Genomic DNA, 12,483 nt, shown 5'->3' with positions numbered 1-12,483 from the left:
AGAGATACTACATACTGATATACACCTGAACATCAGCAGGAGAGGACTCTTTAAAGTAGAGACACTACATACTGATATACACCTGAACATCAGCAGGAGAGGACTCTTTAAAGTAGAGACACTACACACTGATACACACCTGAACATGAATAGCATGTCCTTACCTACCAGCAGCAGTGGTTTGTGGAAGAAGCTAAACTAGCAGCAGTTGTATCATATTATTTATTGTGTGATGTTACAATAAAGGAGGGTTCATGTTGAATTATATTGGGGTTAACATGAAGAAAGACCTTTTGAACATGAAAGCCTCGACTGTGACACGCGTCAAAGGAAAGACACGACATACTGATATCCTCCTGAGCATGAGCTTCATGTGTCCTGACTAAGCCACACACCTACCAGACCCCGGACTCTGAGAGCTCAGGTCCAGCAGCAGTGGCTTTGTGGAAGAAACTGTGGATTTGCTGAGCTGCAGCCTGACCCACGACGGGCTCCAGCTCGTGGGGGGCGGCGCTGCAGAGCTGGTGGACGCTGGAGAACTCCTGCAGCAGCGCCAGAGCTTTGACCCCGCCGACCCCGGGGACTCGCTGCACCAGAGCCAGGACCTTTGGGTCCAGCAGCCGAGAGGAACTCCTCCTCCTGAAGGGGTTCTCTCGACCCTCCCCGTGGACCTGGAGACCGTCAGAGCAGGTTGGAAAACACTGAGTGTCCTCTTCCAGCATGAGAGTAGCATGCTACAAAGGTATCAACTGTAGCTGTGAACATGACAGGATGTGTGATGACCTGGAAGAGCATCAGGACTGCTTGAGGCAGATGATAGCTATGTGATGAACATGATGACTCAGGCTCTATGGAGAGAGACATCAAGCATGCTCATTTCTGACGTGGAGCTAATCTGAAGTAAACATTGAATACTGCTTTCTGTTCCTCCATCTTGTGTAGCGGTGTGACTCCCTCTCTTGATATCAGCATGTGAAGGACACTGCTCAGGAACTAGTCTCTGTATGTGATGACTCCTTCCCTCTGGAGAGGATCACAGACACATGGATCCTGAGATGAAGCTCAAGCCGGGGACCAGGGAGAGTTCTCTAACAGAGCTTCATGCTGTTCACCCCACGATCTGAGTGTGACTCTTTAATACTCAAACAGACTTCCAGATGCAGGGTCGATACGGCTAACATTAAAATGTGGCTGTCATGTGTAAATGTGTGTTAGACTGCAAGTGTGTGAGGACCCCAGGTAGGATAGCTAGTGCTGATTGGGATCCTCTGAAAGATAAAAGGTATCTATGACTCACGATCTGACTGATGAGCTGCGAGGCCTCGGTCTGCCCGCTGACCGGCAGCAGAGTCAAACCCAGGTCCAACACAACAAACTTCTGCACGGCGGAGAAGTTCTGCTCACTGAGGCGCGTCTTCTCCACCAGCACCAGCTCCTGGAAACGGCTGCTGGTCTGAACAACGGGAGGGACACGTATCACTGTGGTGTGGATCAAGAGTCAGCCCTTAAAGTTCAGGTACAATATATTGATTCATTTCCATCATCATCATCATCATCATCATCATCATCATCATCATCACCACCACCACCACCACCATCATCATCATCATCATCATCATCATCATCATATCAGGCAGAACCACACGGAGAAAACATGGCTTTGTGTCCTCGTTAAACTCACATTTCTGTAGCGCACCAGTTTCCTCTTGTAGCTGTTTCCTGCTATGATGTCGCTCTCCGACACGTACAGGATGCAGCTTGTGTTGGGCAGGTGGAAGTCTGCGACACCGAGCTCATCCTCAAACAGGATGTTCACTCCTCCACCTGCAGCAGAAGAAGAAGAGCTTGTGTCTTAGAGCTGCAGCCACGGAACAATTATCTCAACCTTAACCGTTAGGAGTGGTTTTTCAAACTCAATGGTAGAAAATGCAGTTTTCAGTCCATCGAATATGGAGCTGACCTTTTAGTTAGTGGTACTGGTGGAATGTAACAAAGTACATTTACTCAAGTACTGCTTTTCAGTAGAAATGTAAGGTACTTGTAATTTCCACATACTTTATACTTTTACTTCACAAAATGTTTTGGGCAAATGTTGTACTTTTTACTGTTTTCATTTATTTAAGACTTAAGTTAATAGCTACTTTGCAGATTTAGGTTATGAATACAATTTGAATTCCACAAAATAATGATGGTGTATTTGTATAGGTTACCCAGCAGTAAATAAAATAATAAAAATAAACCTTATCTTTACCGGATGCAACATTAAAGTGATGAACACATGATGCATCAATAAATACACTAAAATACAATCCTTTAATACAAAGATGAGCCACACATAATGGGTACTTTTAGTACTTAAAGTATATTTTAGTACTTTTACTGTACTTGAGAGCAAATGTAATTAAAGGACTTTTACTTGACTATTTCGACTTTTACTTAAGTAACATATCTGAGTACTTCTTCCACCACCGCCAAGTAGCAGGTAAAGTTGAAGGCTCAGTCAGGAGGGGCTTGGACTGGGAGCTGTAGGGTCGCCGGTTCAAGTCCCCGAACAGACTTAGAGTATGGACTGCTTCTTGGAGAGGTCCCAGTTCACCTCCTGCCCTGCCGTGGTGCCTTTGAGCAAGGCACCAGACAACCCCCCACTCCCATTGCTCCCCGGGCGCTGTACAATAGCTGCCCACTGCTCCTATACTAGGATGGGTTAAAAGCAGAGAACACATGTCACTGTGTGTGCTGTGTGCTCTGCATGTGTGACCATTAAAGAGAATAAACAAATAATTAAATCTTTAATTTGCATAATAACAAACATCTAATTTAAACAATGACTTTAAGGAGGCCAAACACATTAAAAAGGACTCTAATCACCATTATTACATGGCTTAGTTGAATACTTGATTCTGATTGGTCAATTCAGAACACGTGACACGTTGTTAATACCGAACAGACAGACCGCTGTCAAGGACTTATTGAACGTTGTTAAGGACGCTCACATCTTCAGAAAGAAGTCCGGTCGATTTAACTCTATACAGTTGGGCCGAGCTGGGACAAGAAAAACAGCGCAGAAGTAACGGGGCAGAAACCCTCCTTTGTACGCAGCGGTCCAGACATAGACATCAAACGGCGACACATATTCAGTTGCCAGTTCCTTTGGCATTAGGGCAGGGATATCTAGATACTTTCCAAGGTTTGACATAATGAATTGTGCTACTTTTAAAGCAAGGAGTGATGTTTTCAAATCTGTAATCAAAAAGCTCCTCAAAAACGGAAGCAGTTCCTACCGTTGGCTTTTCAAACTGACAAGAGACGCTCTAACTGTTTTTCAAATGTAACAGTTTGAAAAGCAAGCAAACTGTCTGATTGTCTTTAGTTTTCCGCTGTCGTGTGATAGCAACATGGAGGATTTTAACATTCATTTTAATATATTTGGAGAGCACAGTAATTTGGAGGAATGGTTAGTGGCTGATGAGTCCCCAGTGACTCCTTCATGCCGATCTAGATCCCTCCGTAATGACCGCGTCACTGCACATTATCCCTTACATAAATTACAACATAGTTTCTTTTAACTAGACGTATTGAACATAATTGAATCCGACATTAACACCAATAACAAGCATCGCTTCATTCCCATGTAACATTTAGATTTAGATTGATTGTTATGGTTACATTTTGTGGACGTTTTAAATTGACGACATGTGAGCGGAATAGATGAGTGGAAGTATTTGACTGATAGAATGTGAATTATCATTTTCTACTCCTTGTTTTTGTCTGCATTTTATTGAAATGTACATTAAAACAGCGATTTTTTTTTTAACGGGGTTTGGCACACCACACGTATGTAACGACCCAGACGTTAGCGTGATAACACGGTTGGAATTGGGCCGTTAATGTAATACACGGTAAATAAACTCATTACCCTTTAAGCTTTGAATAAGGGACGAATTCCTCCATTTCTCGCTGGTTATAACATGTCCGTAAGGAGGGACCGCATTCAGCAGAGAAGGCGCTTTGGTCTCCATTAAATCACAACTGTTAATAGACAATATAATATATATAGAGAGAGAGAGTATTGAAACTGTATCCATGGAGACGAGTTAGCTGACCGATATGTCTGTTTTGTTGCAACCAAAACATCAAAATGTCTTCATCGTCTGTAGTTCAGTGCTGCAGACGGCTCATCATCGCCCCCTGCAGGACAACTCAGATGTCTTTTTGATCATTCTGACCATTCACATTTATTTTTTAAGAAAATTCAGACTTTTCTGATTTATTTATTTTATTCTGACTTGTTTGATTATTTTTTTTAATTACATTTTTCTGAATTTTGGGGAGATTCAGATTTTTTTCATAACCCTGACTTTTTTTTGGAGAATTTTAACTATTTTATTTGAGACTTTTTGTGAGAAATCTTACTTTTTTCCATCATTCAGATTTCTTTTTTAGAACTCTCCCTTATTTTAGAATTTGATTTTTTTGGACAATTCTGACTTTTTTCTCAGAATTCCACCTTTATTGAGAATTCTTTTTTTTTTAAATGAGAAATCTGACAATTTGTTATCTTAATTCTTAATGTTGAGTTTGTGGGTATACGTGTTTAACACATTTGAATTTCGAATACATAAATTCATATTTAATATTCTATACCGCTAGAAAAATGAATTCATGCTGGGTTATGCTTATTTTTAGGCACACTCTCAACTGGTTAAAATATTAACAAATAGCCCAGGCAAATAATAAGAATAGGCAAGGCAAGTTTATTTATATAGCACTTTTCTGTACGCGACAATTCAAAGTGCTTTCTTTTTGGTGTCTATATACGCCGGGATCCGGAGTCATGGATGATCCTGCGGTCCTGTGTCCTGGATCGCGAGCGCTGGATCTTGAGTCGTGGCTGTGGTCCTGGATCATAAGCCCTGGATGGATATCCTCGTGGATTCATCTTCCTATTATACACACATGCATTTCCAAACATCTGGACTACCTATGTTGCAAATGTATTATCTTTTCAATTTACACACGGCATCTATTGCACGTCTGTCCGTCCTGGGAGAGGGATCCCTCCTCTGCTGCTCTCCCTGAGGTTTCTCCCATGTTCCCTTTAAACTGGTTTTTTTTTGGAAGTTTTTCCTTGTACGATGTGAGGGTCTAAGGACAGAGGGTGTCGTATTGTCATACTGATATTCTGTACACACTGTGAAGACCACTGAGACAAATGTAACATTTGTGATATTGGGCTATAAATAAACATTGATTGATTGATTGATTGATTTACAAAACAAATTAAAATACTTTTTAGGAAAAAATACATTAAAAACACATTATACAATTTTACAACAGACATTACAAAGCAAAGATAATAAAATAATAAAAATAAACACCACAGGTAAACAATACATGTTTAAAAGGCATACTGTAGTTCGAATATGAGCATCTCAATTAAAAGCAGCGGCAAAGAGATATGTTTTTAGTCTCGATTTAAAAATAGCAAGCGTTTCTGTGGACGTGCATGATTTGGGTAGTTTATTCCAGAGTGACTGCCTCTCCATGTTTTGTTTTTACTCTCGGAGCCGATAGCAGACCCGACATCTCTAAACGGAACAAAATAAAACTGAAAACATCGTAAATATTCTCTATAATAATAATAATAAGTCTGGTTCTTCTTTCAGCACAGACTGATAACTCAACAGGAACTGTCAAAACATCCCAATGGAAGTTTAAAGGTCCCATGTCATGGTCATTTCTACTGATCATAATTCCATAGTTGAGGTCTACTAGAATAGATTTACATTGTTCGATGTTCCAAACTCACATTGGTTTCCCCCCTGCTCTGATTGGTCAGCTCGCCCGCTCTGTTCTGATGAGTCCACCACCGTTACAGCTGAACATCAGTGATTATGTGTTACCATGGCGTTTGTTAGTAACCAGAAAATGACACCAGTGATGACAAACAGATGAGAATGCTGCGCGGGGTCTGGGGGCCGTGTTGGCGGGACGTTGCGGGGCTCGCTGCTCCGCCCTGTGAGGCTCGAGGAGCGGACAGTGTGAGCTAGGTTACTGGTGTCGTTTCCTGGTTGCTGCGTGGGGTCAGCTAGACAGCGAGACACCGCAGAACTCAGCCTGAACTGTGAGTGGAGGTCCACGGAGCCGCGGCTGAGAAAAGATAAGGCTGAGTGAGTGTGTGTGAGGAGGTCCACGGATTGGTCCATTTGGACATGGGCATGGTTACGACACTATACTCAGGAAGAAGAAAATGGAAAAAGAGAAATCTCCAACGAGGCGTTCTGGGGCAGCATAGACAGGTCTTTTCTGTGTTAAAGTTTTACTCGCTACAGGGTGTACTTTGAGGGTTTGTGACTCTGCAGACCGTTTACATGCAGAAAAACCTACACAACGGGACGGGTCATAACCAGAAAAGCATGACATGGGACCTTTAAAGTCACAACATTTTTGTCAAACTGAGTTTATACATGCAGACAGATTTTTCTCATGTGAATTGTCGTGGGACTAACTAATTGTCCTCTTTTTTTTTGTTGCACATGCAGATTTGTTTTGGAAAATGTCAGGTTCAGAAGAGTCTTCAGTCCCAGGTTCAGAAGAGTCTCCAGGGTTGTGCTCAGTCTCAGGTTATAAATGTCGCTGGTTCTGGTCCTCCACTGTCCTCTCCACCAGCTCCTGTTTCCAGGTGTTCAGCTGAGCTGCTGGCTGGGTTCCAGTCTGAGTTTAATGAAGCTGTGAGGACTGACGACCAACACACTTATGTCTTGACCGAACGACTCCAGGTGAGTCTTTTGTCACAAATACTGCAGCTGAATGGTTTCTCTCCTGTGGATTCTCATGTGGTCCCTTAAAGGTGGGGTATGTCATTTATTTCAGAAACACTTTTCGTTATATTCCATGGAATGCTCTTAACATCCCGATGGCAGTGAATATATTAAATGCTTTTACAATAAATACATACAAAAAATTCCTCTGTGGAAGCCGTAGCACCGTAAAAAGCACGACCAATCATTTCAATCAATAGGATACGGCTGTAATAGGCCTAAGGCCTTTTAGTCGCTCATAAATAAGTAGATCACTGTTCTTTATATACTATGGATGCTGGCAACAGTCACATAGTCCAAATGTGGCCCGGCTAAAATAACTGGATAGCCTGTCAGCCTGTCAGCCTGTCAGCCTGTCAGCCTTCCATCTGTGCACAAACGTATCTCGTGCCCTCATTGGTCATGTGCGCGTTCGTGTGTGTTGGAGGAGGGGCTCTGTAAGGAAGTGGCAGATTTTTTCCGGCTGTGTATTTTCAAATTCTAGCGCACTCGAGCTGGTTTCTCCAAAATTACCGACCCCACCTTTAAGGCGAGACACGGCAGGCAAAAACATCGTTTTTCATGCACTGGTCAATTTTGAGATTTTGTGCTATTTTGATTCCATAACATGTTTTCTTTCATGCTTTTGGAAGGAAAACCTACAAAATACACATTTAGATGTTTATTTTTACTATAGTTTGTCTATTTGCGTCTGTAGATTTCTCCTAAATTCACCAAAAGTTAGCATCTGACGTAACATAAAGTACCGCGACCGCTGTTTGCACCATGTCATCAGAGGTATCGTTGGAAAGCTCCGTCTCTCCTGCACAATCTCATCGGACCCAAATATGGTCATTTCCTTTGTATCAGCAACCAATCGTGAAAGCACTAAGGGGTCTTAAACCAAAAAACAAAATCTCATTGGCTGGTGTCAATTTCTGACAACGTGATTCGTTCAGAAGCGTCAGGTGGTGTACTAAAACACTTCCTGGTTTAGTTTTCCGCTAGAAATTTAAATCTCAAAATGGCAAAAGAACAGCAAAAAAAACATTCACAGAGAAGACGACAACAATTGTCACTTGCAAGAAACAAGATTATACAAAAAACAAATGACCCTGTCTATGAAATACCTTCACGGAGTGCCTCGATGCGCAAGCTGTCATCCAAAGAACAGGTGGGTTTAGCTAGCGCCTCACTGCAATATTTAAAGGTTGTTTTCTCAAATCGAGTTTTTACTCATATTCTGAGTGAGAAATGTCCACTTCAGTAGCACTTGCAACCTTCAAGTTTTATTACTATTTAGGGTTTGTTTATATATCATTCATAGCCTGAATTATATAACATTTTATACCTAAAAACATGGTGAAAATTGATATTTTAGGGCTGTTACAGTATTTTCTGATTTATGGAGTGATAAAAAGAGATCCAAAATCCAAAAACTTTCGATTCTAATATGACTACAAAATGAAATAAGAATTTTTAACCTGGCTTTATCCAATGTTCAGATTTGTGTTCCGGAAATGTATTAAAATTAGGGATGGGAATTTGAAAGCAAATGTATATTCGAATATTCGACCCCCCAAAAAACGGTTAACCGGTTAACCGAAATGTACATATCCTATAAAAAGAAAATGTGTAACAACTTTTTTTTTTGCCCAATTTTTTTTCAATAATTTTTGGAAATAAATACATGTTCAAATAAGTGTAGAAACCAACTCCAATTTGTCAAATGTATTGAACTGGTGATCACAGTTTGACAGCTATAGGCCTACAGCTTTCATGTGTGGAGGCGATTCACAATCAGCCCAGCTGTAGAGAAGACCCTCTCAGCTGGAACGGAGGTTGCGGGTATAGCAAGGTATAGCATGGAAATATAAGTTTAATTTGGCATAGTTTGACCTCTACCGCACTCACTAACCTGGTCGAAATATTTCCACACATTACTCCTTTTTGACGCCATGTCTGTGTCGGACTCTTCTTGGAGTGTAAATAATTACCGGACTATGACTGGTCAAATATGTTGAATACCGGCAAAACTAAATCTCTCCAGTCAAAATGTCTATGTACTTTGCCGCCACACACGGTTGCCAAGCAGCGCTTATTGTTGTTTAGGCTGGCCACTCATGTGTTGACAGGGGGCGGGGGAGCACGCTCATGAACTGTTAGCGCCGGAACCTAGCAAAGGCTGCGGAGCTCATTTGCGCCACATTTGAGCCTAAGATGAGGTTTGAGTCTGCGTGATCTGCGTGTAGGGAGGGGCAGCAGCCATGTCATTGGCTAGAACTAGTTAGATCTGATGGATTTGGACATAAACGCGAGTGAAGTATAACCGGGCACGAGAGAGAGAGATCAGCACCTGCAGCTCTGCCCGCTGTGAGGGACCGGTGAGCGGAGCAAAACACACCTTAAGACGTCACCTAACACATTTAGCTATGGCACATTCTTATATATATACATTGAATTATTCCATTTGATAATATGTAATCAACTTAGGCATCACTCCCACAAAAAAAATAAAATAAAAAAAATATTCCTAACTCATATACGAATACATGAATAATTATTCGAATACCTGAATAATTTCGAATATTCGATTAATCGTTCCCATCCCTAATTAAAATATGCGCATATTTAATGAAATGATGGCACATTTGCATATTTAAACATGCTATTTCAGAAAACTTGTAATACAAAAAACAATTGTCTTAATGCAAGTAATTAACTGGAGAAATGTCTAGCTGATACCTTTTAAGTTAAACAAATTACCCTATTCACCAGTGTCTCGCCTTAAAAGTCCTCTGTGTTTAAAAGATTTCTCACAGACTGAGCAGCTGAATGGTTTCTCTCTAGGTCTTGAATCACTGACAGGGTCTTGCTTATTTCTCTGAGAGTTTGAACCTGGTTCTCTGGTCTCCTTCCAATCAGCCCTGTCTTCAGTCCCAGGTTCAGAAGAGTCTTCAGTGTTGTCCTCAGTCTCAGGTTGTAAATGTCTGTCTGGATCTGAGTTCCTAGCTGGTTCTGGTCCTCCACAGTCCTCTCCATCAGCTTCTGTTTCCAGGTGTTCAGTTTGTCTTTGATGAAGCTGAGAGGACTGAGGTTCCTCTTCATCATCTTCACTCTTCACAGGGACAGGAGTGAAAGTGGACTTTGTGACATCAGCCTCCTCCAACCCTTGAAGCTGCTCTCCCTCCTGATTGCTCCTGAGTTCCTCCTGTTCCTGCTTAATGTGTGGGGGGGGCTCTGCGTCCCCCTGGTCCAGACTGGCGCTCCACTCCTGCTGCTCAGGGGGAACCTCTTCTTTAACCACCACCAGCTGCTGGATGTCTGCAGGTAACAGGAAACACATATTCAGAGAAACTGTAGAGTATCACAATTTAAAATCTAACCACGATTAACACTTAATTAACTTTGCAGCCTTTTTCCATTCCTTAAATGCTTGCCTATCATTTTGCTAAGTCCCGCCCCCTTTGTTTTTCTGTTGGCTCAATAGACTGTCAATCACACCCTTTTTCCAGATGCCCCGAAGAGTTTCAGGACAACATGTGAGTTAGTACTGTAGCTGATCTAAAACATAGTTTCACTGCCGCTTAGCAAGGCGTCGTCGTTCACGGAGTGTGAGGCCTTAGCCTTATAGTTTGTGACCTGTCCGCAGAGTCGTTAGCTGAGAACTGGTGTTTCTCAGAGTAGTCGTTTAGCATCTCTCACCGCCTTGCTAAACCTGTACTTGAACTCATACAGGTGCATCGCAATACATTGAATATCATGGAAAAGTGCAACAGAAAGTCTGCAGACGATAAAGTGGATATGAAGGAGAGTGAGGACGGGATGGGAGAGGAGGCTCTGAGAGGTTCCTGTGTGACGGCGAGGGGACGAGCCAGAGGAAGAGAGGCGATGGGGAGGAAGATGCAAGCGGGCAGGTCCAGACACGGGGGAAAGAATGGAGGATTTAATTTCTCTCTTCCTCTTCGTAATCAACATATTTTGCTTCATGTAATGGACATGGGCTTAAGAAGAAGGACAGAAGGGAGCAAGCTATTATTTTGTGTGCCACGGACATTATCTGTTTTCAGGAGACACATTGGGATGAAAGGTGTGTCGAGGATGTTAAGAAGGGGTGGATGGGTGATGTGTTTGTAAATAACGGGGGTGTGAATGCTGGGGGGGGGGCGATTTAAATGACAACGGGTGGTAGAGAATGTGAGGAAAGTTGATGATGGTGGAATGATTGGTGTTTGAGGATATGGAGGACGTGTCTAAGCTAATCAATGTATATGCGCCGACATTAAAAGTGATTCTTCACGGGTATGTTACAAAAGGTAATGAGGGATAACGGTATGAAGGATGTATGGAGGGAGAGAAATGTGTATGGACGGGTTTTTCTAGGAAGCAGGTGGTTGAGGGGTTTTAAAACAGACTAGGATTGATCTATAGCATTAAGTATAGTAGTGTGAGAAATAAGAGAGGGAGAAAAGAGTTGGATAAAGAGGCAGAGAAGGTTGAGGTAGAGACGGGGAGAGATGTAGGAGAATATCATGGGTTGAGGGATGAGTTGGGTGAGAGAGAGGACGAGGTGTGTGGGAGCAATAGCTCGGAGTAGGGCTAGATATTTAGTGGAGGGGGAGAAACGTACGGGTTCCTTTTTGGGGTTGGAAAAAAAGAAACATGGTGCCTCTACTTCTGGAGCTATACAAACGTTTAGAAGAGAGGGCTGAATTGCCGGCTACCAACGGGGGTGATCAGTATTTTGTTTAAAAAGGGTAGAACTATAGGCCACTGAGTATGTTACATAGTGATTACAAAATGTTAGCAAGGGTGTTGGCTAATAGGATCAAGAGGGTGATGGGTACAGTAGTGGGGAGCGCGCAGGCATGCAGCATACCGGGCAGGGATATTAGTGACTCAATCAGTAGTATCAGGCATGTGATAAGTTATCTGAAGGGAGGTAAAGGTGGGGTGGTTGTAAGTTTAGATTTGAATAAAGCTTTTGATAGGGTGAATCATGGGTATTTGTTTAAGGTGTGAGAGAAGGCGGGGCTTGGGAGGAGGCTAGTGGGATGGATCAGGAGAGTTTATGGTAGAGCGGGTAGTTGTGTAAAGGTGAATGGGATTTTAACTAATGTGTTTAGGCTAGAGAGGTCAGTCCGGCATGGAGGCCCTCTCTCGGCGATGCTGTATGCGTTGTCAGCGGAGCCACTGGCGGGCCTGCTGCAGCAGAATGAGGATGTGGAGGGAGTGGAGGTACGGGGGAAAGGAAAGCTGGGTGTATCCGTGTGCTCATGACACCACGATAACAGTTAAGGATATGGGGCGCATGAAAGGAGTGTTTGATAGTGTGGATATATATAGTAGGGCTTCAGGGGCGAGGGTATATGGAAGGTGTTTTCGGGATGTGTTAAATAAGTGTGGGGGATAGAGGTATTTTGATGAGCTTTAAGAAAGGGTGGATGAGTGAGTTTCAGAGGGAAGTGGTGAGTGCTTGGTGGGGGGTTTGTCGAATGTGTGAGCGCAAAACAAGTGTGGAAGCAACCCATCTTCCTGAATCAAAGGATTGTGAAGGAGCAAAAGGTTATCTTCAACAGAAGATACATGTTTTTTGTTTTAATCATTTTAAATTGAGGGAGAAATGATGGGTGTCTCCGATACGTTTTAAAAGGGTAGATTCATGCTTTAATTACTGTATATT

The 12,483-nt window shown here is 42.5% G+C and overlaps 1 protein-coding gene across 1 annotated transcript; it reads right to left on the bottom strand.

The window, feature by feature from the left end:
• Positions 1–227: 227 nt before the first annotated feature.
• LOC117448379 (Fanconi anemia core complex-associated protein 24-like) lies at positions 228–4,019 on the bottom strand. Its single transcript, XM_034085667.2, has 4 exons — positions 3,917–4,019; positions 1,682–1,824; positions 1,298–1,453; positions 228–671 (listed from the first exon to the last, which is right to left on the bottom strand). Exons 1-4 carry the CDS (start codon positions 4,017–4,019, stop codon positions 396–398), a joined length of 678 nt encoding a protein of 225 aa, XP_033941558.1. The 3' UTR covers positions 228–395.
• Positions 4,020–12,483: the final 8,464 nt, after the last annotated feature.

The sequence above is a fragment of the Pseudochaenichthys georgianus genome, chromosome 6, assembly GCF_902827115.2.
Source record: "Pseudochaenichthys georgianus chromosome 6, fPseGeo1.2, whole genome shotgun sequence".
NCBI classification, from domain to species: domain Eukaryota; kingdom Metazoa; phylum Chordata; class Actinopteri; order Perciformes; family Channichthyidae; genus Pseudochaenichthys; species Pseudochaenichthys georgianus.
This window is presented reverse-complemented; position numbering and strand designations above follow the sequence as displayed.

Excerpts from the sequence above, each read along its gene's own strand:
- LOC117448379 (XM_034085667.2), bottom strand. The coding sequence starts at position 4,019 with ATGGAGACCAAAGCGCCTTCTCTGCTGAATGCGGTCCCTCCTTACGGA. Across the intron at positions 1,454-1,681 it reads AACTGGTGCGCTACAGAAAT|ACCAGCAGCCGTTTCCAGGA; the intron begins GTGAGTTTAACG and ends CCCGTTGTTCAG. Across the intron at positions 672-1,297 it reads CGCAGCTCATCAGTCAGATC|GTCCACGGGGAGGGTCGAGA; the intron begins GTGAGTCATAGA and ends GACGGTCTCCAG.